The 27,132-nt window shown below is 46.5% G+C and overlaps 1 protein-coding gene across 1 annotated transcript in view; it reads right to left on the bottom strand.

Moving 5' to 3' along the window:
• Positions 1-2,077: 2,077 nt before the first annotated feature.
• LOC119441775 (kynurenine aminotransferase) overlaps positions 2,078-27,132 on the bottom strand; it is a 38,569-nt gene continuing 13,514 nt past the window's right edge. Inside the window, exons 5-11 of the mRNA XM_049661188.1 lie at positions 17,514-17,633; positions 14,930-15,050; positions 13,551-13,627; positions 11,615-11,704; positions 10,574-10,760; positions 6,325-6,395; positions 2,078-2,134 (exon numbers count right to left, since the gene is read on the bottom strand). Of these exons, the coding sequence (XP_049517145.1) occupies positions 2,078-2,134; positions 6,325-6,395; positions 10,574-10,760; positions 11,615-11,704; positions 13,551-13,627; positions 14,930-15,050; positions 17,514-17,633 (723 nt within the window). The remainder of the gene's footprint in view (positions 2,135-6,324; positions 6,396-10,573; positions 10,761-11,614; positions 11,705-13,550; positions 13,628-14,929; positions 15,051-17,513; positions 17,634-27,132) is intronic.

The following is a 27,132-nucleotide window of genomic DNA, read 5'->3' as shown; positions in this document are numbered from 1 at the left end:
AAAAGCTTTGCTTTCCAACCACCTTCACAGGGTGGACTGGCGGGCAATTTTTTTAAAACAACGATAACTCGTAAGGGGGGGGGGGGCAGAGTGCGGCGAGTGCTGATAGCTTCGTGTGCGCTGTGTTCTCGCAGCTTAGTTCGCGTTGGAGCGAGAGGCCGCACGAAGGACCATTCGCTCGCTGCTGCGGGCCCTATCTTGAAAGCGATCGTTTTATGTGATGGATAGATAGATGAACGGGCTTGCGGGTTTCCTCGTTGGGTTGGCATAGAAATGTTACGCATTTAAAATAGCTAAGATATTGTGGCTCTGCTCTTTGCTATAAGATTGCCGATAGTTCATGGCTTAAGTGCGTCAGGTGTGAGCTTGCCTTGAATGTGGCTTAAGTAAGCTCTGTCTTCCTGTAAAATTAGCGTTTGTCCTGTGTTTGCATTTTTCCTGTTCTTTTCCTAAAGTGCACGCTTTGTAAAACATGCAAGTAAGCAGCAGTTAGCCAAGCAATGCGTTATTTCAGGTTATAATTATAGCGCTTGCGTTTCTACCTGTCGTTGTTTAAGTTTTTTGATCTGCTCTGCGATTTCGTAGCGATCATGAATTACCAACTCATCTAATTACCAACTGATCATTTTTACATTATTCCTGTTCATTTATCTGCCAATTTTGCAAGCGAAGTGGCGTGTTCCTCGCTCACGTTATTTTAGCTTTAATGATCGAGCGTAGTAATTGGAACAGCGACACTATTATGTACCAGTCCAGAGCACTCACTGCCATGCAGAGCATGGAGCCGAATGTCGTGCTGCGCTCACTGGCACTAGGCGAGTAAAACGATGTCTAGGCTTTTGTATGTCTACATTAACAAGAGAGAACCGCACAAGTGAGGATAGTGCTGCTGCACTGTTTTATGTCCACTCGTCTTGAGAGCAATGGAATTGCGAATTTTGCAAAACATATCGCAAATGCATATGAAAACTCCAAGCCGAAGAAGCGTTATTGTTCGTAAGATTGAGTTCACGGTTGAGCGTTGCGGCTAAAGTCACAAAGCTTTCGAAATGCTTAGAGAAAGCACCGTGTTTTTTGGACTATAAGTCGCATCCTTTTTTTAATTTGTCTTGTTCGTCATACACAATGGTGTGACCTATATATGCCTAAGCCCAAGCTCGCTTGCACGACCAACATGAGTGTTTTTTTCCAGAGCACGCCACGCTGCAGAAGCAATTCAAGTTGACCGTGCCTACAATGTTTCTAAAAGCTATTCAGAGGCCGATGACGGTGACCCAGCGAAGCTGCCGACCGAAGTAGTTAACTTTTTGAATGCTTAGGAGGATGAGGCCTTCGATGGTTTCGTGTGAAGTGCAATAAATTTTGGTTTTCGGTGCCGAAGAACATTGGTTGAAGTTTTTACTGACAGAATTTATTTATGGTATAAGTGTATTAGCATGCATAGTCGCGTTTCATCATGCCGATTGAGCTGAAATAGGCGCGTCTTATGCATCGGTGCGATATACGTAGAATTTTTTTTTCTTGGAAACTCGCGATAAGTGGGGTGTGTGACTTATACAAAGGTGCGACGTATAGTCTGAAAAATACGCTAGCTGGGGTTAGGCCGCATGCCAGGACTGGTAAATCAAACTGACTCAAAAAAGAACAGACAAGAAACGCAGGAATAGAACGAGAAGGAAAGAGGACACAAGGATGAACATACAACATTGTGTAGTCTCTGCCTTTTGTACTTTCGTACTCATTTGCATTTATTACGGTGATTTTCCTTTCGAAAGTAACATATCCGACAAGAACGGCTAATAACTGATGGAGTAATAAGTTTTAAAGGTACACATGGACTGAAAGAGAGTCTGCAGTAGAGGCAGGAGGGATGTCTCGTTTTTTTTATGTGAACCTAAATCTCAGAAGGCCCTGAAAAAAGAACATGGATATATTTGTATTCATTCCGACTTATCTATATGCAGCCGTGGCAGAGAAGCTTGCCGATTTTATGTAATAAAAACGAGATGATATTTATTCTTCCACCACATCCCGTGGTAACACGGAGGACGAGCTTTGCCAAGTTCCATGGAACTCATTACAATGTCTTTAGTTCCATGAGGATGTCCGCAGCCTTCTGAAGAGTTGAGTCATCCTTGAAAAACAAATGAAGAGAGAAGGGTGTACAGCTTAATATCAATACGAATGCGTATCACGGAGGCTCTAACAATCATGGAGCACCAGCCTGTGGCGACTTAAATATTTAAAAATAATGTTACAGAACAGTTACTTCATTGACAAAGAACTATGCCTATAATGGCTGAAGATACTACGCGGACAACATTATAACCTGGCACAGGCTGTTCGTTCTGGGCAGGGCTACATGCATATGTGCTTGAATACATACGTGTATATTGTCATTTCCGTGCATATTTATACGGAACAACAATATGAGAAGCATTCGACTCGGAGAAAGTTTTGTAGCTGTGACAGTTGTGTTCATGAATACCCATAATTATTACTCTCTAGTACGTCCAATTGGTTCATTACTGCATATTTATCTGATAACGTGTGGGACATTAATTTACACGCCTTTTTACAATAAAGGAAGTTGCGGATAACCTACAGAAAGATGCAGTTGAAAGCCGGAATTCACACACACAAAAAACAACAAACAAAGAAAAAATTCAGAGCCTTTCCACTACTGTGAAGATGGAAGCAAGCGAAGCTGTGACTTTGGTGGGTCTTGTGTAGTGAATACTGCTATGGTGAATTTATATATTATCATTATTGATTATATTGAGCGTCTTTGGCATGTTCGTCATAGAGAAATGACACCGGCGTCTTCTTTTCGCCCGGCTCTATGGCCAAGAAGTGCGTTTGCTGCGCCAAGTCCACCCCATCGTCAGAGAATAGCGTATGAGCCACAGCGTTCATAGCCGCGGCACAGTGCACGGCAGCGTCAGAATCCTGTGAGATCTCTCCCGATCGCTCCCGCTCCTGCTCTCGGTGGCTCATACCCACATATCCAACGCGGGTAAGAGCCACACGTGATTTCTTTCTTACCTATCTTCTTTCTTTCTTTCCCTCCTCTATTCTCTCTTTCTTTATTTCCTTCCTTCCTTCATTCTTTCTTTCTTGTCACTGGCTTATACCCGCATATCCAATGCGGGTATGCGCCTCATGTGATTTAATTATCGTTAAGCGTGACGTAACTGACGAGCATGTGATGTTATAGAGGTCATGACCTATCAGTCGTGTTAGTCATCCGTTTTGACAGCTGTGCTAAAGCACAACTGGCGGGAAACCACCATGCACATGGAGGCGAAATTGTTGTACACGCCGGTCGGTCTACGGCCCCGATATCCTGGAACCTAGCCCTTAAAAGCTTCGCTGTAAAAATGTTCTTACGCTAAAACTGCTTGTAATAACTGGTGCCCGTCAGTCGCGATGTTGGACATATTATTAGGGTAGGTGGTCAGCGAATAGAAAACATTACTCACGAAGGAAAAGCTTTGTGAATTCTGCCTTTGTTGTTTGAATTGAGGCACTTCTGTTTGTGAGTTAAGTTTGAACGTATTTTGCCTTATCCTAATAGACAAAAAAAGAAGAAAAAGTAATAAGCAAAAGCAACAACTCTTAACCATGTGGCCAATGGATGAAGCCCTCTACCCATCTGACTCATTGGCCTTGAAAAGCTCGACAGCGACCTCCACAATCCGACCGTGGAATTATACTCCGCACTCGCAAATTTACAACTATACTGAACAGTCTGTATTGTGACACCGCCTAACCAAGCAGTGAATAACGCTTAACCGAAGCGCACGTACCTTCGCAAAACAAAACCGTATTAGATCTTGCGCAAGAGGCTTGTGGTTCACGCTGTAGAAGGCACTGGGAGGAATACCCTTCAGCTTCTGTAATATGTTACATTTTGTCAGAGCTACAACCAGACGCTCATTTGGCTTGTATTCATATATGTATGAATATAAGCCGGCTGTATTTCCTACTATAAGCCACGTCATGGTGGTGACGCAGCTTAGATGCCATAGATTGTACTTACGGGACCATACGTATACATATATAAGTGGCTACAAGGTGCAATTCAAGAGAAATAATAAAAAAAGTCTCAATATTTGCTTTCACTGAAAGTTTGATCCAATTCAACACTTTGGCACTAACCATTCTTTCTTTGTTTTCCTCTTTGAGGCACTGGCATTTTGTAAAATAGCAACACTGTTTGTTTAATAGCATGCTAAATAGTATACCCCAAAAATTATGCGAGCTTCAAGCTTGCTTATAACAGGCTAACATATTGACATGTTCTGAAACGCATCCTAGACATCGAGGAGGCAAAGCACACAAAGTGACAAATTTAAAAATAAGAATAAATATGCTTGAAAAATTGAAACTCTGCCTTTGGCCAATCGCTGCGCTTGAGCTTGTAATTACCATGAAGGCTGTTTCGTTCTGGAACAATCCTGATGGTATGGTATGGATGGAAGAATATAAATGGATGCCGATGGACAAACGGATGCCTTAACTGTGTATTATTGTGGTGAGAGATGTCACTTTGCCAACAGGAACTTCCTCGTCGCCCGGATTAAAGTGTTATATTCTATAGGTAATAAACCTATGGAGCCACCGCTCGGTTAACTGTACACGTTTTGCATAATAAGCCTGCCTTGACATCTTTTCGACACCAGATCTTCTAGACCTATGTGCTTGTGCCTTATTTTTAGGGCAGAAAGGCCGTACATGAAGTCGTTTCTCTGACTTGCATGCAGTAACAAAATGTGCTATCTGCATTATCATTTTTCCCCTGACACATTTTGTCCTGAAATACGCAGAACTAGCGGCAATAAGTAGAGATTGACGGGGAGGCCCGAAGTGGTGGCCGCTGGACTAGCTGCCATGCAGGGCACGCACGATGGCGATCCGAGTCAAGACGCGCGTGCTTTTGGCCGCTAGTGAGCAGAGTAGATTGGCTTTCCCAAGAACAGGCAGTAATCTCTGGCCCTCTCCTGTGTCTCGGCGTAATCTTTGAGGGCTTCGACTCAGCCCTCCGTTTCCATACAACTAAGCTCGGGTCGACGTGCATATAGTTTATCACTCCAACAACCCACCTTTCCGTGCTGATTATTTTGCATTACTTCAATATATTACGTCATAGCAGTAGTGCAAGTAGCGGCTGCGCGCGTTAACAGAAGTACATAGCTTGAAACAGCATGAATACAAGGCGCGAACATCCATTCAATTCATTTTATAGCGTAAGCTGTTATGGGCTCATTCCAATAGCCGTTTCTGGTCGCGATGATGCCGCCGCCACCCCGTAACCGCTATCGCCGGAAATGCGAAAAAAGGTGCCCGCTCTCCACCGGGATCGAGCCCAGGCCCGCTGCGTGGGAGTCGGATACTTTACCACTGAGCCACGCAAGCGCTTGCTATCATGCAGAAGAAAAATTCCCTTTATACGCACCCTATAGGCAGGCGTGCAGGCGCAGACGATCCGAGGCTCCGCTATTATGGTGGCGCCATCTAGTTAACATGCCTGGAACCACCGAGTGCGACGAGATGCGATCCAGACGCGATGCGATTCAGACAAGGCGCGCAATCAACGCTATCCCGATGCTAGATGTGCGCCACGTATTCTGGGTACCTCTTCGGTACAGGTTATGGCGTGTCCTCGCAAGGTACGAACCGCTGCTGAAGAAGCGAATCGTAGAGCTACGTGCGCGGCTACAACCAGGCATAATCGGGCTCAGCAGACTGCTATGCATAGAGCATTACAAGCCGCAGCTCGCCGTCGACGACGACGCCGGGTGGACAGTTTAGATCATTCTCGTCAAAATCGAGGCGAAGACACTTTGCCGCGAAGACCTTGTTGTGCGTGGTGCCGAAATTGGAGCTACTCTTGCGCCGCTCAACCAGTTTACGCTGTTACTGTGCTGCGTGTGCCGCGTAGGCCTGTGAATTTTTTTATTTGACATATACGTACAATGTAATTGCATGAATTGTTTGGACGCGTAGCCAAAGGCTAGTAATGGATTCAATATAGACGTGCAATATAGCATTTAAGTATTGGTTTTTGAACTCTTTGAAAGCAATCACCAGGAATGTTTGTATCATGCTCCCTGTGTTTATATATGTGCTTCATGACTAACGGAACAGGCTAGAAATGCTACATTGAAGGAGTGAGTCCAAATAATAGGGCTGAAATGTATCTCCAGAAGCACTCCAGCCATTTATCCATAGATGGTGTACAAGCAGCGGAAACGGTACTTGCATCTAGATAATCTGAAAACGACTGCAAGAAGTGAAAGTACGGAAATTGGATGTGCTCACTTTTGTCTTGGAAAGCCACCTAGCGAACAAGTAGTCCTTGGATTCATCGCCTTCCAAGTTGAGTTTTGATGCTTGAACGAAGAAAATGAATTGCCATAAGCCATTTAAAAAGATATTTGAACGCCCGCACCGGTGTGTCTAAACACGCAGTGTTTTTCGCATTCCGCAGATATGCACTTGACAAATCCTATGAAGTAGCTGAACGGGCTGTGCATGAATGACATGCTGTCCTTGGAAGTAGAAGCCATGAGTGAACATTGGGAGCCTAGCTTATCTCCCATTAAAACATTATACGTCTCCTAGCAACAATTTTTTAAAGTCAATATTCCACATTATAGGGTATAGTGAAACAAGTTACCTTTGGTTTATGAACGCCGTATTTATACCGGTAAATAAACGTGAGTTCACTGGAAGCATCAAGATCAACAACTAGTGGATATTAGGTGCAGCTCGCAGTAAGCATTCACACCAGTTCGCGCACTATCCGCGCATGACTGTCGGGCTTAAAGGGACACTAAAGAGAACACCAAACCAGTTTAAGCTGATAAAGTATTCTTTCAAAACTATATATTCGTGAAATGCACCGTAACGTGTTGGTTATCAGAAGAAAAAATATACGTTCAAATTTAGATTTTTTGAATCTCGCGCTGATACGTCAGTATAATGTTACGGATTTCAAAGTATTATCGCGAATTTGGGCCGATGTGGCGCAATACATTCTTCTCGAAACTTGCCAAGTTCAGTGCTTAGCTCTTCTCCTACACAATGTAGTCAATGTTTAGCGATAAAATGTAAACTAGGCCCGAGCAGGCGCTGTCAAAATCCGTGACCTCACGGTGAGCTGGTGCGGGAAATTCAAGGCGGCGTCGCCACCCGTCTTATGTTGCTGCGATTTTTCTGGCTTAAGATACGTTCACACTAGCTGGTAAAATGCACGTGGCATGCCGCAGGTGACAGAACGCGCCAGCATTGGCATGGCTACACTTGCAGGCGTCTTTCGCGCCGCGGCAAGCAAATAAATGATCAGCTATCAGCTGTATTCACTGCGGCTGTGATCCGCGATGCTGAGAGAGTTGGGGTATAGTTCCTTGCAGCGTTTGCCCACTGGATTGAATCTGCCGCTCCTCATCGACTGCCCCGATCGGCGGCAGCAGATAGCCGCCGCAGGTAAACGTTGCCGCTCGCCCGTGTTCGCGGCACGCTCTCTGCCGCCTGCGGCATGTAGCGCGCATTTTTGCCGCTAGTGTGGACGCACCTTTACCAAGCCTTTTTTCACGACAAGAGTGGCTTTTCTGGTATTGGAGAATGGTAATCTATTATTAAAGCGAGGCTTTCTATGTCTCACTGATTCGTCCGTGAGCGCCGAAAGCACACTACAGGAAAGCCAACTTAAACAATGGAACTATCTGCGCATCTGCGCACGCAATAGAACAATGGCTGCGCATCTGCGCACACAATAGAACAACGGCGCACGACATACGTATCGTAGAACACTACAGTTTACATTCGCAGTTGTACCAGGGGGGTGAATCTTCCTATACCTTTCATTGGTTCTCCTATAGCAGACGCTCAGCCGACGCTAGCGCCAAGGCGCACTTGAATTAGGCCCAGCGGATGGATGACGGTACTACGGTGGCGAAAACAAGAAAAAAAAAAAAAACAAGTGGCGCGATTTTTTTTACTGTCCCCATTTCGCTATAGCACTTTTTTTCTTCATTTTTTTATGATAACGTTGTTCCGCTTGTTTCTCCTTTCCCTCTTGACTTTCCTATCCCTCTCCCATGCCTCGCCTCACGCTCCCTCATGCCTCGCGCAATGTTTTTTTTTTATTTCTTTAGCTGTCCGCGGCACCGTCTTTTTCCTTTTTTGTCGCGGGCGTTATCAGACGCACTGCTGGAATGAAGCGCGCGCTCCGCGCTCCTCTCCTGTCCGGCCTGCCATTCGTGCTGCGTGCTTGTGCCCAGTGGATTCTTTTTCGTTTTCATGCACGCAGTCACGTTCATTATTACAATCAAGCAAGCATGTGCCCAAATTGTATTACAAATAATTCCACTTACAACACAACAGTTCTTTGGACTCACTTTATTATGTTCATTTGCGAAAACCAGAATTAGAGCAGGCAGTGCAACACACTATAGAATGCAACAAAACGCGGATGGTGTTTCATGTACGCACATGTAAAAAACATTTATTGTAATTGCTCTAATGGCGAATGCGCAGAATAGCTTCTCACGGCCTGCTTCTCGCTCGGTCCATAAAATCCACATCCGTGAAGTGCATCGAGCATATTCTGGGGTTGTTGACCTTGTCTCTGGGCAAACCCATTAGGTCCATCCTTCCAGCGTAGGTTAAAAACGCTTCCATCCTGAAGAACAGTGAAGATCATAAATTATAACATCGCAGTTGGAACATACAAAACTGAGCACGTTTCGCGTCGCGGCATAGTACTAGTTGTGATATGTCAACCTTAATTCTCAGAAACGAATTTTTAAACGATAGCAACCAACTAGCTAGAAATAAGTACAAAGCGCTCACCTACACACGCGTTCCTTGCGATACGCACAGGTGGTACTATATTTATCAGGAGCTTTACGTTCGCTGCTTGTGGCATAATGATTTACTGCATCGTTGTGTTTTCAAATCAGCTAGCTCCTGCCTCACCACCGGACAGCCATGTACGACTGCGCACAATTACGATCACAAATAAAAACCGGGAAGTAAACTGCACAGTGCTCACCTGTTGTCTTTAGGGATGCGGTAGAATTTCACGTCACATGGCTCACTTCGTCTTGATGTGTTCGCACACCGTTGAACCACACACGAACAGCGACAGCTGCGAGACATTGCGGGGAAAAGCCGACAAACGTGCAACGGTAGGGTACCACACGGACGACACTGCTAGCGCGGAAGGTTAAAACCGCAAAACTGACCGCATAATGCCAGAAAAAAAAAAAGCTGCCGGTTTCGTCGTTACCAACACGGCTGATGACGAGCGCGGGCCGCGCCAGCCGCGCCGCCGATAGTTGAAGGGGAGAGAGAAACCACAGTTGAGAGAGGGTTGACAAGAAAAAAAAAAAGGAAAAAGCCACTTTGGTTTCGCATCCATCTCATGGATGGCGCTGCAATTCGCGTGGACAAAAAACCAGCGGAGTTTTAGAGGCCTGGTTGTAACCATAAGAACAATGGGAACTGCAACGCCACGCTACGCAGACGAACTGTATATCTGCCGTTGCCGATACACGGGATCGGCCTTACGGGCACGATCGCGCTCGCGCTTACGTTCGCGTACGGCAGCCTCTTCTGTCGTGCGCTACACTAGCGGCCTACCCATGGTGACAGCCGGGAATGCATTGCGTGACGCGCGTAATGCAATGCAGATATATACAGTTCGTCTGGGTAGCGTGGCGTTGTAGTTACCATTGTTCGATCTTATCGGTACAACTGCGAATGTAAACTGTAGTGCGTGTATCGGCAACGGCAAAGCCTCTGACCGTCTACCACATCGACCAGAAGGCAATACTGTGCAAGTGTAGAGTCGTCCGTGAAAGTGTGAGTGTGTTCATGTAATCAACGGCTACATGATCTAAAATAAAGACTATGCAGCTTAACGAAATGTGTCTTCATTCAACTTCAGCGTTCAAAAATACAATTCTAAACAAGCAAACAAATAGCATCGGGTCGCTCAGCATTTTTTGGGTTCCTTGCGTGGTCGTTGGCTTTGTACTTTGATTCAGTCTGCATGGCAGCAAGCTTCGCGTTCGACCATCTTTCTTTAAAAAAGGGGCTTTGGTTTTACAGCTCCAATAATTTTTATCTTCAGTGTGCCTTTAAGTCAAGCTAGGCTTGCAGCCGGCTCGTCGGATACAAAAGTAAGCTATGGTCTGAACACCTCCCGGAACCAGAGTTACAGAAGAGTGATGGTCAAGGAAATTACGATAATCTGAAAGCCACTCACTGCTCCGCTATATTCATCGTCAAATATAGCGGCCCAACGCGAAGCCTGTGAGCAGGACATTGTAGTTTGTGTCACGCCGAATACGCATTTCTCGTCAAAAAAAAAAAAAACAACGCTAAGCAGCGTTTGGCTTGGCCAGGTTAATGGTATGAGACCACCTTCCTGAAAACGCCGAGAGCATACGGTGCCCAATCTGCCGCGGAGTAGTGTGTGCCTAGAGCGAGACAGGTCACGGTGTTTTGGGCAGGACATTGCTGGCCACCGTTCGCCGTCACTCCTCTGGCACGTGCTTACCGAGCGAGGAGAAGTTGCAGACGAGAAAGTATCCCCCCTGGGGCACTGTGGGCGCCATGCCAGCAGCCCTGAGGGAGGCGCACATGAAATCTCGCTTGCTCTGCAGTGCCCGAGACAGGTCGCACCAGTATTCCGAAGATTCACTTCCGGGCTCCATCGCTTTTTCCAAGCCCACCGCGATCACCTCCTGTGGCACGATGGGAAGTACAATCAAATCCCTGTTGTGCAGCCAGTAGCCGCAGTGGAAAATGTAGGAGCAAGTTTCTGTTTATTGAGGAGCTCTAGCGCCACAATTTTTTAATGGTGAGCACGCACTCTATTGGTCTACAAAAAAAAAAAAAACTTTGGCAGACTTGAGCAGCCCTCCAGAATCACAGCCAAAGTGTGGTACTTTTGGCCCGTATTTACTATCTTATATAATAATGACGGCATATTTCTTGGCTTTCTGTGTATTGATGGACAATCTGTTTGTTATAATTAGCCACTGGTATAATTTAATGTTTATAAGTTCGTGTATTATATTCCTGCTTTAGAAATTGCTTATGTAACCTTCCTTTGCTTAGTGCTCCCCCCACGGGGCCTGTTAGGTACTGTGAATAAATAAATAAAATGTGTAAGTTACAACGTAGCATAGTTGGAAGTTCGCCGGGCTCTCACCCTTTAACCCCCGAAAATCCTACGCCAAGATAGTGCAAAATTTTACCATTGCTTCAACGAAAGCGATTTAGAGTCCGGATATAGCAGACGGAACGTGTTCCTGCGTGCGCTTTGATTTATGGAGATTAAAGCCTCAACGCGACAGTGTCTCTGCAACATATGCCATTGTGGAGGGCTACTAATACAATGTACAAGAGCATAGGCGTTTTTTCACTCTACCAGCATCGGAATGCGGCCACCGTAGCTGCGAATCGAGCCCACGATATTGTGCTCAGAAGCAGAACGCCGTAGCCACTGAGGCACAGCGGCGGGAAATGCGGATGCTTTGAACGGTGAATCACGCTTTAAAGCCAAGCAGAGCTTGGAAGCTGTAAGGTCGCCCACCTGAAGGAGAGTGCTGAGAGCGTAGACGGAGTACTGGTGGACAAGCTGTAGGCCCTTGAGCAGGTGCTGGGGACCGTATGCCCAGCCGATCTGCACGAAAGTCGTGGATCTCTGTTGTGACAACAATCAGTTACAAGAAATAACAGCGCACGCTCATCTCGCTCACTCACGCCTGCGCACGAACGCTCGCTATCTTACCCAATCGCCCGCTAGCTCTTCCTCTCAAGCTCACGCGTTTACCATGTCGACTACTAAGCGCGTCGAGCCACAGACAGTCACACACGCACGCTTCAGCCGCGCGGCACTGAACACACACGAGCCCTAACCTGCACCCACAGGCGCACTACGTCGACAATGAAACGCTTAGGGGGCATAGAAGCACGAGCGCTAATTATGCGAAGCGACGAATACATTTTCGTGTTGAAGACAGCTTCGCTATAACGAGGTTCGCTAAGCGTGCATTACCCGGCGGCGTTCTCATTCATGCTCAGACTGTTCTCAGGCGTTCATAGCAGCACATCGCCAGGAATAGTGGAAGCGCGTAATAAAATCTTTAACCACCTGGATATATTATATCATTGGCCTAGACAATCATGTAACGGCTTCGTATCATCATAATCATCATCAGCCTATATATATGTCCACTGCAGGTCGAAGGCCACTCACTGCGATCTCCAATTACCCCTGTCTTGCGCTAGCTGATTCCAACTTGCGCGTGCAAATTTCCTATCTTCATCACCCCATCTAGTTTTCTGCCATCCTCGACTGCTTCTCTTCTCTTGGAATCCATTCTGTAACTCTAATGGTCCACCGGTTATCCATCCTACGCATTACATGACCTGCCCAGCTCTATTTTTCCCGCCTAATGTCAACTAGAATATCGGTTATCCCCGTTTGTTCTCTGATCCACACCGCTCTCTTCCTGTCTCTTAACGTTAGGCCTAATATTTTTTGTTCCATCGCTCTCTGTGCGGTCCTTAACTTGTTCTCGAGCTTCTTTGTTAACCTCGAAGTCTCTGCCCCATATGTTAGTACCGGTAGAATGCAATGATTGTACACTTTTCTTTTCAACGACAGTGGTAAGCTCCCGATCAGGATTTGGCAATGTTGGGATGGGAGAAAGGCACATGAGAATGTTCGCTATTGTCGAATGCTACAGCAGAGCTCCGTTTTTGGTGCAGTTCGTATTGACCAATTAGAGAAATGAATTAGTGGACACTAGCGAAAAACCGAAACAGCGGCACATGTTGACACGAGGAAACAGGTCGATGTCGCTCGAACGGAGGACATGGGCAACGAAAAAGGCCAATGAAAGCAAACGGCATAGTATATATATATATATATATATATAATACTATTGTAAGCTATTACTAGAGAGGCCGATTGAGAGGAACAAGCCAACTTAACGAATAGGAGACTCTCGATCCCGTCCTCTCACCAACCTCAGGAGTAAAGCGTGCATGTAACAAAGTATGCGCCCCCGCGATTAGACATAGGCGCTTTTGGCTTGGGAAGTGAATCATATCAATTTGAGTGTGTTTGAGTAGCAGTAATTAAATTGAAATATAATTACTGCAAGCTTTATACTACGGCTAGGCTAACTTAAGTGGCAAGTTTTATGTTTCTTGTCGTGCGTCGAACGCAATCAATCACGATGATTTCTTTTGTTAAATGTTTGATTTGTTTCATTGAATGGGCTACTTTTCTGAAAGCGAAGGCACATCTACTCAGTCCGTCAGCGCCGTAGACCATTTTGTGTATTCAGTACAAGCAGCAATAACAAACAAAAACAAAACATGTGCATCTATTTATTGTTTGGTATCTATTCTTTTATCGGCGGTTTGAGGTGTGTGTATAGACGTTGACGATAGGAAAGTTTCATGAAGTGCAGAAAAATTATTATTTCAGAAAAAAATGTATTGAATTGTCTACTGACCTTCCATCCAGTGATACTGAAGCTCTTTCCAGCACTTCCGACAGTTATAGTTCTTTCCCACATACCGGGAAGAGTGTCTGGGATGAAATAAAGAATGTATGCGCGCATGGAATAACATTGATAATGTTGACAATAACAAAAATCGCACCTAAAACAAGCTACATGCATTACATCCAGCGCACCGAGAGCTCAGAATATGGTTACGATAAATTCAACAATTTTGCTCTTCTGCTCAGGAGTTTGAGCTGTGAAGTCTTGACAGGAAGCAATGTATACATGGTCTGTTGCCAGTGGCGTTTTTTGCATCGGCAATTGTTTCCTGCGATAATGCGCAGCCGTTGAAGATTCTTGTCGTGGTGGTGCTCTGCGCGAAGGCGGAATCTTGCGCGGGTTTCTTCGTGCTCTTGCAGTTTTTCTGGGCTTTATTCTCATATCAAGCGCGCAGACTTTTCTTTCTTTTCCTGGAACCTTTGGCTACCAGCGGAGGCCGGCCACGGGGTGCACTCGCGTGAGCAATGGAACGAATCAATTCTACGGTAATTAATAACAGAAATGTAATAACGAAACGTAATCAACAACAATGCGGAATGACACAGGGAAAAAATTGTTCGGATAGAGTGAAGGGTTGAGGCGACCTCATACACAAGGAAGATGGAAATCGTGTTTCTTGTCGTGTTTTTTCGCGCTGTTTCCCTCTCTAAGATGGAAACAGATCATGATTGACATTAGCCTGTTCCTAAAAGCTGCTGTGGGATGTCATAGCAGAGGTTGCGGGGCTAACTTTCCCCACCTGGGTTATTTTACGTGCTCCTAAATCTATGTAATCTCGAAATCGCGCCATTAGGAGCATGGTCACCGCGAACGGCATTCGCACTGGAGAAATTGTGCATATTAGAACTTCGGAGCCAGTAAGCCGCCACTGCGAGTGACTGAGACACACGGCCATCCACAAACCTTAACGAGGCACTGGTTTCGCAGCAAATGCTAATTTCGGCATGCTTCTAATTTATTGGATCACCGTGTATGCTTTGAAACTTTTATTTCATGGCTATCTATCCTGGCTTCGCGGGATCTACGTTTTTAAACTAGTTGTGTAAACGTTTGTGGCCGACTGCACTCTCTAAGTGCATGTTCAAATAACTACGAGCCAAGTCATTTACAGTTTGCCTCATAAGGTCTCTTTTGCACTTTGCTGTAAAACTGCCAAACTGCGATCGCCGTGCTATGGGTACGGCCAAGGCGCTCTAGCGCGCACACACACAGTGGTACACACTGATACAGGAGAGACCAAGACACACAAATTCGCTTAAAAGTCGGCCCTGCGATGACTACCTCCGTCAAAAGCAGATTGCAACACGAGACAAGAAGCGTGGACTTACTCATCCTGATGTGCTTGGCACCTTCATAAATTATCCATTCGTAAACCTCGTCCATGAGACAGATGACATCGTGCTTCCTACAAAGATGGGCGATTACTTCGAGTTCTTCCCGGGAGAAAACCTTCGAAGAGCAAAACATCAATATATAACATCGAGGAAAGTTTTTATGTAGTTTTTTTAGAGTGTTTAGAGGCAATGGAACATAATTTGACAGCTTTTTCCTTTTTCAGCTATGTCTGTGTAATCAGTAGTCAACAGCATGGGAGGCGAAGATTAAGCGCGTCATATCGCTGAATGATACTTTCCTGTGAAGTAGTGCTCCGCAGTGGATCACATGATGTTACCCGCCACCATATAGGCTATGCAACTGGTACGCTTTTCCTACCGCTGTTTCACACCGACATGTAAAGGAGAAACCTATCACTCGTTACAAGTAAAACATAAAAATATACACATCAGGACTGGTGGCTCAGCTGCTAAAACAGCTTTTGAGACGCTGCATCACTGATGAATAGAGAACACTATCTACTGGTTTATCAATTTCAATAGAAACAGTCTATACGCTATACGCGGACGATCTGACGCTATGGATGAACAGAGGCAGTGACGGGCACATCGAAGAGACGCTGCAGAGGGCAATCAAAGCTATCGAGGAATATCTAGAGCCGATTGGCCTCAGGTGCTCGGCGGAGAAGTCGGAGGTCCTTTTCCTAACATCACAGACGCGGCGACGGGGAAGGGGACAGGACCCGGGGCACGGCATTGAGCTGAGGGTAAACGGTAACATTATTCGCACAGTCGACAGTATCAGGGTCTTGGGTTTGCGGATTCAAGCAAACGGCAAAAACGCCGAGACGATCCAACGACTGGAAGCGTGTACCAGCCAGACGTGCCGATTACTCAAGCGAATAGCAAACAAACACGCGGGTATGAAGGAAGCGAACCTCCTAAGGTTAGTGCAATCTTTCGTAATTAGCAGGGTCGTATACGTAGCCCCCTACCTGAAATTCACCAAAGCAGAGAAAGACAAGGTCGAGATCATTATTAGGAAGGGGATCAAGACGGCTCTCGGTCTTCCCCCGAACACATCAACGAACAAAATCTTAAGTTTAGGGGTGTCCAATACCCTAGACGAGCTCATTGAAGGGGCGACAGTATCTCAATATCAGAGACTGCTACGCACTCAGACTGGTAGAAGGATCCTGGAGCGGCTGGGGTTCGAGCCCCAGGCATGTTCCAAGCAGACAGGCAAAGTCCCACCGCGAGTCAGGGACAAGCTGAGAATACTCCCGTTGCCCAAGAATATGCACCCGGTGCATCACGAGAGCAGGCGAAGGGACAGAGCTGAGGCGCTGCAGAAAAGGCTGGAAGGCAGGCAGGATGTGATATACACAGACGCGGCCGAATACAAGCAAGGCAAAGTATACGCGGCCGTAATTACAGGCGAAAACGGAGGCCCTATCTCGTGCTGCAGCGTCAGACATTTAGGAGCAACGGAGGCGGAAGAAGTCGCCATTGCGCTGGCTTTGACTCAAAAGAATGTGAGAGTTATTGTTAGTGATTCCAAATCTGCAATCAGAAATTTTGATGCGGGCAGGATTTCCGCCGCAGCTGTACACATATTAGCCGTCGGACAGCCCCCGGCGGAGCAGGTTTCGCTAATCTGGACACCGGCTCATCAGGGTTTGCGAGGGAACGAGAAGGCGCACGCGCTGGCCCGAGGTCTCACTTTCCGGGATTCCAGCGCTGTCTCGACAACACCCCCAAGCGAGGAACCCCTACAGACCGCTGACGATCTGAGCACTTTTCAAGAAATTCTTAACCATTATAAGCTGGGGCGTAAGACTTACCCGAGAGCGGATAAGAACCTTACCAAAAGCGAGGAAGTTATGTGGAGGAAACTGCAAACAGGGGTATTTCCGAACCCACAACTGTTGAGCAAATAGCATCCCTCGGTGTATAGCCCTCGGTGTACGCATTGTAATCGTATAGCGGACTTAGTCCACATGGCTTGGACCTGTCCTAACTTTGGTGAGCCAGATAGATGCAGATAATCCTGGGAGTCCTTGCTACTCAACGAAGAAGAAAATGCACACCTTTTACGACAAGCTGCAGTAGTGTTAAGTATAAAAAAATTCCTACGTGGCGTAGTATTTATTAACTTTAGAGCACATGTTCCCACTGCGGAATTGAATCTGAGGAGTAATTAAGTCTTGCCTACCTTGCAGAAATCCCGTGCTTAGCACCAGTTCCGAGAAACATGTCATCGCATACAGTGGTGAAATGCACTGACCTTCCAGTTAACACTTATCAGCGATGCATATTCCACAGTGCTGAATTCTAAGTGTTCATGCCTTGAGTGCTAAACGGCTTCAAATTTAGACCTATATAACATGTGCCGTGAAGTGTTGAATTAAGAAATGATTATCAATTAACTAGCAATTTAGTAATTAGTGATTATGACACATTTACTCTTATCGACGGCTGTTAGCCATGCGTTGTTGAAAAAAAAGACATTGTTTCATCTGCATTGTTGAATCAATTTTGACTCGTACCACTAAATACATAGGCAGTACCGGCTTACCTTTCCCGTTGGATTGTGGGGTGTGTTGACAACAATCATCCTAGTTTTAGAGTTGAACTTCGAGGTCAACTCGTCTGTGTTCAGCAGCCAGTCAGCACTGGAAACTTCTCCATGCTTTCTCTGAACAAGTAACAGAATGAAAAAAGAAAAACAAAAAGAAAGCTTCAGTATTAGTTTCCATTGATGTAGCACAGGAAATCTTGGTATGATAAAATGAGTGTTTATGTAGCAAGCGAAACTACATAAACACTCATTTTATTTAGAACGACATGCTTGCGAATTGTTTGCATGTTAAACGCTAAGCTCAACATTTGCAAATAAATCTCCCACACCATGGGAGGTTTGCGTTTATTATCAACCAATATGCACTGAAGTTGAGGCTTTAGTGCTGCTGCAAGTGTTATTATTAGCAAGTATCCGCGTGCTTGCTTGAGCTTAGCGAATGGAAATCCAGTTGGTGCATTTATTATTTGAAAGAGTTGCAGAATAAATGGCAATGTGGTGACCTAACCGCTGGTTGCGTTTTTGCAGGCAGGGACAGGCCGGTATCACAATGCTCATAGTGTTCAATAGTGCTCAATAGGTTTCTATGTATAGAAGTTACATTTCTCATGGAGTACCGATTTTGCCAACTGTTTAAAAGACACTCTGCCCGACACCATAGCTGTACCCCTGTAGTACTATTGGTGCTTCAATAATTTTCTAGAGCAGCGATTCTCAAACTGTGGTCAGCGAAACACAAAGTGTAGAAGAAGGCACTTATCGGGTAGCCGAAGTCCTTGCCTTTCAATGAAAACCATGGTCCTTATTAACATCTGAACGCCAAATGAATCCAGTTACGTGTGTTCAACTTGACATTATTGAAGTCACGTTTTCGTTGAATCTTTTGCTGTCACTAAAGTAAAACAAAAATCAAACCCAAATCAGTAATATATATATATATATATATATTTGTAACAAACCGTAGTGTGGCTCCAGGCAGGATTCAATCAGTGAACCGACAGGTAACGCGACAGGTTCTAAAAAGCGAAATAAGTAAAATGTAGAGCTTCTTGCCATCGAGAGCCCTCTGACGACAAGCCATGAACTCATTTTAACAGCGGAGCTGTTTAAGGCCGAGGTTGAACCGTCCCAATCATTGATCAGTTTTGCGAAGCGCCCGCCAGCCACAGGTGGTCGGAGAGTGGCGAGGATGAGAGAGGAAGAGCGTGCGCCGAGCGACAGGTAGGCGGAGCCAAGGAGAGACAGCGGCGTAGCGGCGGCGAGACGCTTTCCGGGGAGCGATAGCGGGGGAGGGAGATGGGGGGGGGGGGTCTACCGAGCAGTATAAAACGAGCAGTATAAAAGTTTGCACTGTCGGCGGAGAGCAGACGGGTATGGCGAGGACGAAGAAGCAACTGTCTCCGGAAGAAGAAGCGGCGAGGCAGGAAAGACGACGTGAAGCTGCTCGAGCATGGGCCCAACGACGACGTGCCGACCCAGAGTTCCGAGCAAGGGAAGCCGAGGGTAAGCGACGGCGAAGATCCAAAGACCCCGACTTTCGAGGGAAGGAGGCGGCGTCGCGGCAATGGTACGAAGAGACTCATCTGGAAGTAAAAGCCAAGTTGAAGCCACCAGCTCCACTGTTTCATCAGTCTTCGCGACGTTAAGTCAGTGAAGCTGCGCTGATTTTTTATTCCTTAAACTACAGGCTAATGAGACATCTACAAGAACCATATACAAATCTGGTAGCCAGGAGGGCTCCCCATATTATCCTCGTTTTCTTTAACAGCGAAGCTGTTTATGGCTAGGCTTCCGTGCATTTTCGTGTGCGTGTGCAAAAATTGAGACCGATCCTGGTGATAGTGCAGAAAGGGTGCAAGCGCAATGGCACATATCGCTCTTGACTCCCGATGGTGGGCTCCGGGACTTGTAATGCACCCTTGAACTACGCTTGTCACACCTGGCATCCAAAGAGGTCCCAGGAAGAAGGGTAACAGAATTTTTATTATTGCTTAGTGACAAAACATCATAGCGAATGTGTTACAAAACCGGTTACTGGTTTTGTAACACCTTAGCCATGGCACCTTAGCCGAAAAGGCCAACCCGCGTCAGCCCTGTCTACGTTCGGACCGCCCTCTCTTTGTCAGCGTTCCATTCGCATGCGTGCCTAGTTTCCTGCGGCTCTCCGTCGCGCGTGTGTATAAGACTATAGGTACCGTTCTCTATTTTGAATTTCACTTCTCTCGTCGTAATGGGGAGACTGCATGTAGTGCGGACTTCCGGTGACGATTGCATTCTTATCTTTGTTCCTGCCGCCGCTCTTCGTAGGCACGTTGGTCCTCGGAAATCCGGGTTACACGCGGCTTCCCCGTTCTGTGTCACTTCTGTGTCGTGTGCTACATAGCTTTGCTGGTCATCTACCTTCACAGAGAAGAATGTCTCATGATGTTTTAGCACAAGGGGTGGTTAAAAAATTCGCAGTTTCTCCCGAAAGTCGAAGCATCAATTGTGATAGCAAATTGGTAGAGAGCTAAACGGAGTAAGGATAGTAGTTTATCGGCTGCATAAACCTGGACACATTCACTTACTAACTGAATTAACAAGTATGGTGTCAGCGCGCACAAGCAAACATGAATGGATCACACTCGATGACCGCAGACAACCACTGTCAAAACGCTGGAGTAAGAAAGCGCGGCTGCAGCTGCAGACGAAGGTTCGGGCGGTCTATCGCTTCAACGGAAACTGAGCGGCGAAAGCACAGTGCATACAAAGGTAGAGCCGTGCGGAGATCGCTTTCACGATACGGTGGGCGCAAGAGCGCGCAGCCGCAAAAAGTATAAGTACGCAGTTGCTAGCAGAGTAGATGCCACATCCCCTGCCTCCCGCGCTGCCTTCCCGCTTTCCTCCTTTCGCGTCAGAGATTGAGTCGCCAGTTCCTTTTCCGCCCGGCCGCAAGATATGAATTTGGTGCCGCAGCTAAACGTCACCTCCCCTCCTTCCCTCCCATCCCCCCAAGGTCAGAAGACGTCGCTTTTGCTCTCCGCCGTGCGTTCGCTCTCCGTGAAAGCGCACGTCCCTCGCACGCTTTCATCGCACATACAGCAAACGGCGCGCGGCGACTATTTATCGCCCTTGGATTTTATACGGAACCTCACGGCGACGACGACGGATGAAATCCGCTTGTAGTGTCCATATAATTGCTATCTCAATAAAACTAATATTTGCTTCGTAGCGTCTTAGGTAAGGGACAATATTGCTATTTGGCTATACAGCGAAATCGTATATCTGTACTGTACTAGTCATTTCTGAACGTGTCTGTAGTTTCCACAAGCAATCGAGCCACAGGCAATAACGACGCTCTCGCGACACCTACTACTGCTTTGAAAGCAACGGTTGTCTTGGATAAAATCACTAGAAAGGCGGATAATTATGGTGACCAGCGAGAAGGAAGTTGACCCATTAGAGATGTCGAAAAAGAAGGCACGACCACGGCTTTTTTGACTGACGAGTTATAAAAAAATATGGGTTAGATCTTCGCACTATTTTCAGGGGAATATATGCTTTTCAGGCGCAATGAAAGCTGAAACTTACCCGCAGCGGTAGCCTAGTAGCTATAATGTTCTTATGCTCAGCGATATATCACGGGTTCGATTTTAGGCAAAAAGGCTTGCGTGGTTATATTTAGCCGCGCGTTAAAGAACCTCATGTGGTGAAAATTAAACCGGAGAACTACGCTACGGCGTGCCTCACTGCAGTTCTGAGAAGTTAAAACCAACAACTTAAGACTTAAACGTCTTATAGTGACCCGCAGCAAGTGCTCACTTCACAGGTTCTTCTAGTGTTGATATCGAAAATTGGTAGTATGAACCTTGCTTAACAAGGGCTGTTTTTTAGAGGCATTCAAACATTGTTTCAACAAGTATCCAAGATTGTGCCACTCATGGGCCACCTAGGTGAAAGCTTCAGCTGCCGACATTGAGCATTTGTTTTTCTAGTTAAATTATAATATAATCTACGAAAATACATTCGTACGTAGGTTAGAGTATAATTGCGAAGTTCAATTGCGAGGCTTTAATTTTATAACTCAAATATGTTGCCTGCCTTTGTGATTGCCGTGCTCGTATAGGACGCGCCAGACTGCTGCTCTGCTCATGCTCTTTAAAATAAACCTGTTGTAAGAACTCCTAGAGAAATTCTGAGACTTGTCTGCTAATGAATAAGCATTCTTTGGCTTCGCTGTTACTTCGCTTTTGCTTACTAGCTTTTCCTAGCTTATCCATGTCTACCCATTGCTTTTCCGGTGCCATATAAATGAAATCCGTGCACTTAGCGGTGTGGAGATGAGTTGCCAGGAAGCTGCATGACCCCTTCAAAGCGATCGTGTTGCCAACCAGTTTCACCACAACGGTTTTTATTGCGATAGGAATTATATGGACACTAAAAGTGGATTTCTGCCGTCGCCGTGAGGTTCTGTATAAAGTCCAAGGACGATAAAATCGTCGCCGCGCGCCGTATGCTGTTTGTGCGAGTGAAAGCGCGAGAGGGACGCGGGCTTTCATGGAGAGCGAACGCACGGCGGAGAGCAAACGCGACATCTTCCGTCATGCGAAGGGCCGTGGGGGGATGTGAGGGAAGGAGGGGAGGCGACGTTTAGCTGCGGCACCAAATACGTATCTTGCGACCGGGCGCAAGGGCAACTGTCGACTCAATCTCCCATGCGAAAGGAGGAAAACGGAAAGGCAGCGCGGGCGGCAGGGGGTGCGGCTTCTACTCTGCTAGCAACTACGTACAGCGGTGAGCACTGTTAGGGTGAACACGCGAGCGCGTGGCCGACGGCACTATCAGCGCCGCGTAACAGCCATCGTTGGAAACATTGCACATGCGCAGCATGTGCTTTGCGAAACACTCTTTCCAGCGCGCGCATCACGTCATCGATACGCTTGTTCGTCGTCTGCTAGCCGCATTTTTTGTTCGCTGAGCTGATACCTTCTGCATTTCAAGGTCCATCTGGATTGAAGATTGGCGCGTGAAGGAAAAAAGTGAGTGTAAGAGGGATAATTATTAAACTTTTTATTCAAGAAAATTGCACTTTTGCAATTCAAGGTAAACAAGACCATGAGAACAAGTATAAAAACATGAGCAAATCTAATAGCGAGTCATGTGACCACTTACAGCAACGACTGCAGCTATTCTGGACGGTAACGAGTCGTAAAGTGATCGAACATATTCCCGATCGGCTTTCAGCCTTTCCCACTCGTTGCTGACTTGCGCCCACAACTGGTCCGAAGTCGCGGAATAAAGGGGCTTCCTTGCCAAAGAAGCTTTCAGACGGCCCCACACGTTTTCTATCACATTCAGGTCCGCTCCTTTCGGAGGCCATTCCAGTAGCTGCATGTGCTGCTCCGCCTGGAACTCCTTGACAGCCCGCGCCGTGTGTATCGGTGACCGGTCCTGTTGGAACAGGTAATCACCGTCTGGGAATAAACTGCTCGCATATGGCAACAGCACATTGTTCAAAATGTTGCAGTATTGTTCCGACGATAAGTGTCCACGTATACGTTGCAGGGGCCCTAAACCATATCTTGAAACAGCACCCCACACGTTCACACTCGATCTCCCACTGGCAGAAACACCTTGCACGTTGTCCGGGTCGTTCCTGCGTGGCATTGTGACGTTAACTAAAACAATTGCTTTTCAAAGCAGGAAGTTTGCCTCACCGTGTGCCTGGTAGTCTCCAAACACGCAATCTTTGGTCTTGTCGCGTCGAAAACGTCGACTCATCCGAAAAGATGACGCGACCCCACTCTTCTGATGTCCATGCTTCGTGCAGCTCAGCGAACTGCCGTCGTGCGTCCTTGTTTGCCGCCGTTAGTAGTGGCTTCTGCGCTGCGACGCGACTGCGAAGGCCCGCAGTACGCAGGCGACGTCGAACAGTGGTGTCCGAAACGTCCAAATCTAAGTCCTCGCGTATTGCTGGGGCTGGCAAGAAAGGGTTACGAACAGCAGCTGCAACTATGAGGGCGTCTTCATCGTCTGTGGTAGCTTTAGGGCGGGGCGCGCGGGGTGCATCCTGAATGCGACCTTCATACTTGTAGGCTTGAATTATCCTGTTCACAGTCTTCAGGGGCCTATTAACTAAAGCGCCAATATACCGCTGGGAATAACCTTTCAGGGAAAGATCGACAATTGAGCGCCGTTCATCATCGGGAACCCTAGCCATAATACGATCTGGCGACAGAATGAACGGCTGCGAAAGATGTGTGGTTGTTTTATATACGGCGTTGCATGCACAACAACTTTGAAGGGAACGAATAGACACGCCCCCATAGATATACAAGTTTTTTTGTCTTGTTCTGTTCAAGCACAGATGTTTAAAGAAATCTTAAAATGCAGGATGCATGGGCTTAGAAAACAAAAATGCGGCTAGCAGACGACGAACAAGTGCATTCATGACGTCATGCGCGCGGTGGAACAATTATTTCGCGGAAGGCGTGATGCGCATGCGCAATGTTTCCAGTGATGACCGTAACGGGGCGCTGACAGTGCCGTCGGCCACGCGCTCGCGTGTTCACCCTAACAGTGCTCACCGCTGTACTTGTGCTTTGCTCAGCTGCGGGCTGTCGCGCGTACCGTATCTTGAAAGCGATCTCCACACGTCTCTTTGTACGCGCTGTGCTTTCGCCACTCAGTTTCCGTTGAAGTGATAGACCGCACGAACCTTCGCTCACTGCTGCTGCAGCGCCTGCTCACACCAGCGTTTTGACAGTGGTTGTCTGCGGTCATCGAGTGTGATCTATACATGTTTGCTTGTGCGCGCTGACACCATGACACTATTAAATGGTTAAATGCTTGAACTTCAAAAATTACGCATTGTTGACCAGATACAAGGCATTAGACTTTTCGGGTGACAGACAGATTTTGCTGGGGTACTCGCCAAAGAATACTTACGCATTATTACGACTGTTTATGGCGAATGAACACGCGGTCCTATTTGCATTTGCTTCAAAAGAACGAGCCTGTCGGTGGTCGCAGCACATATCATCGCTTATTTTTTTGTACCCTCAATACCATATCTCTCCTCATTTTTCTTTTTCCCTTGAATTTTGATAGCGGCGTACATGGTATTCCTGGCATATTTGTCGCTGAGAAATGCTGTGCTTTGGGTATTGTGAAGGGGAGTTCTGTTCACTCGCTCAGACTTTGGAGCCCTTGAACGCAACATAAACTCCTCTTGTCAGCGGAACCGTACCTTCAACACTCTTGGCCAGAAAGTGTGTATTGTTGCAGTTACAAGTAATGATAAAGAATAGTAACACAATTTACCGCCAACTTTATGTATGTATGTATGTATGTATGTATGTATGTATGTATGTATGTATGTATGTATGTATGTATGTATGTATGTATGTATGTATGTATGTATGTATGTATGTAGTGTATGTATGTATGCATGTATGTATGTATGTATGTATGTATGTATGCATGGATGTACGTATGTATGTACGTACAGGTGCCCACAAAATAACTCGGAACGCCGGACCGGTGGCCTTTCGCCGTCGAAGCGTGCCGGCGAAAAAGTAGTGCCACGGTCTGCGCATGCGCAGTCTCCCTAGCAAGCTCGCCTCGCTCCCCAGTGCATCTAAATAGGAGTTGCCTTGCTCCAAAAGAATAGCGTTGGGTACCTTTTAGCGTTGTTACATGGGGGGCTGTGGCGATGCGGTTTCTGAAACGATGTGTGCGCGCGTGTGCACGCGATGGAGCATAAGCGCCCGTGCGTGCGTGTTGATGGGCATCGGTGCCTATTAAAGCGAAAGGCTTATCTGAGTCATTAGTCGCGGAATGTGACCATCGTCGACAACACTTGCGGTAGCCGAAATCAGAAAGCTGCATACTACACCTCTGCGGTTCAGTAAAGCATGTAAAAGTGAATTAAACACCAACTAGCTGAAGGTAATTAAGAGTAATTCAGAGTCCGAAAGACTAATTAAAAGTAATTAGGGTAATTAATAAGACCAAAACACGGACATCATACGAAGCCTTCATTAAAGCGTGCTAAAGTAAATTACTAAGTAACCAAGAATAATAACGTTTAATTAAGAGTAATAAAGGGTTGCGAACAGTAATGGAGACTACCTAACATCAATTCGAGACTCCGTGGTAAGACTGGTGACCCCAAATTACGGCTAATTAAGAGTTCCAAAGAATAGTACATACTAATTAGGATCAATTCAAGACTCCTAACAGCAAGTAAGAAAATAATTAAACCAAATTACGACCAAATAATTGTCTTTTAATGAAGTAACCAAAATAATCAAACAATCGCAAATGAAATGACGTCAACGCAATAATGACTTCGCCTTCAAAGTAGTCTTAACAATTGATAAGGGGGCCCACATAATTTTCATCTTTTCTTTTTCTTTGGCACCTTCTATCTTTTCCATACGCCTGGCCTGCTCAATCACTATATATATTGGCTATGCGTGACTGTGACTAGCGCGGGAAAAGCCTGCCGTTTTCGTCTGACGTAGTCGTGAGCACGTTGCGCGGCCGTTTGATAACGAGATACGAAGATAGAAACCGCGGAATTGTCACGAAATTACACCCTTTTCCTATCGACACAACATGGCGAAGAGAGTGCCAATCGACGTGCGCAGAAGGATAGTTGACCTATCTTTCAAGGCATTCCTCAACGTGAGATATGCCGCCTCACGCAGAGGTCTATTAGTGCCGTGAATAGAATCATTCAGGCCTACAGGCATGAAGACGACTGACTGGAAGATGCTGCTCGACCCGGACGCGGCCGATGCACGTCGGAAGAGTCCGATCACCTCATCGTTGCTGCAGTGGTTGCGGACCCTTTCCAGAGCGCCCAAAAAATTGAGACCGCTCTCGACCTTCAAGTCTGTGAAAAAACAGTAAGAAGGCGCCTGCGAGAAGCCGGACTTAATGGGTTTATTGCCTCCCAAAAACCACACTTGACGGAGCGGAAAAAACGCCAGAGTCTTGATTTTGCCAGGGTGCATGAAGATTGGACGGCGGAAGACTGGAAGGAAGTAATCTTCTTTGATGAGTGCACGTTTTCTTCGAGGCGGGACCAACAGCGCCGCGTTTGGATACCATACAACTGCAGGTGTTTGTCTTTTGATGATTAATTTTTGTCCACATTTCCCCAGGCGCAGAACACGTTTCCCACGTAGAGGCACCATTTTTCTCCTTAATTCTCTTTCTGCAGATACAGGATATATTTCTGAAATCCACAGCAGCGGCCGGTGTGCTGTAAAGGTCTGGGGAGCAGTAAGCAAAGATGGCTTCGGCCCGCTGGTGCGCATGTCCCCATCTTTCACAGCTGAGGCCTATTGTGAAATTCTCCACGGTCAATTGCTTCCGTACGCTCTGGACGGATCATTTGATGGTTGCTTCTGGTTTCAGCAAGACCTCAGCCCAGTACACACCGCCAGAGCTGTGCGAAAGCTCCTGGAAGAACTTGCTGTTCGCACACTTGACTGGCCTCCAAAAGGCGCATGTTTCAACATAATCTAAAACGTGTGGGAAGCAATTAAGCAAAACATGTCTCACATGAATCTGGGAGCCGCCAGTGCTGACGAACTGTGGCTCGCCATAACCTGCGAATGGCAGC

Source organism: Dermacentor silvarum, chromosome 1, assembly GCF_013339745.2.
Source record: "Dermacentor silvarum isolate Dsil-2018 chromosome 1, BIME_Dsil_1.4, whole genome shotgun sequence".
Lineage (NCBI taxonomy): Eukaryota > Metazoa > Arthropoda > Arachnida > Ixodida > Ixodidae > Dermacentor > Dermacentor silvarum.
This window is presented reverse-complemented; position numbering and strand designations above follow the sequence as displayed.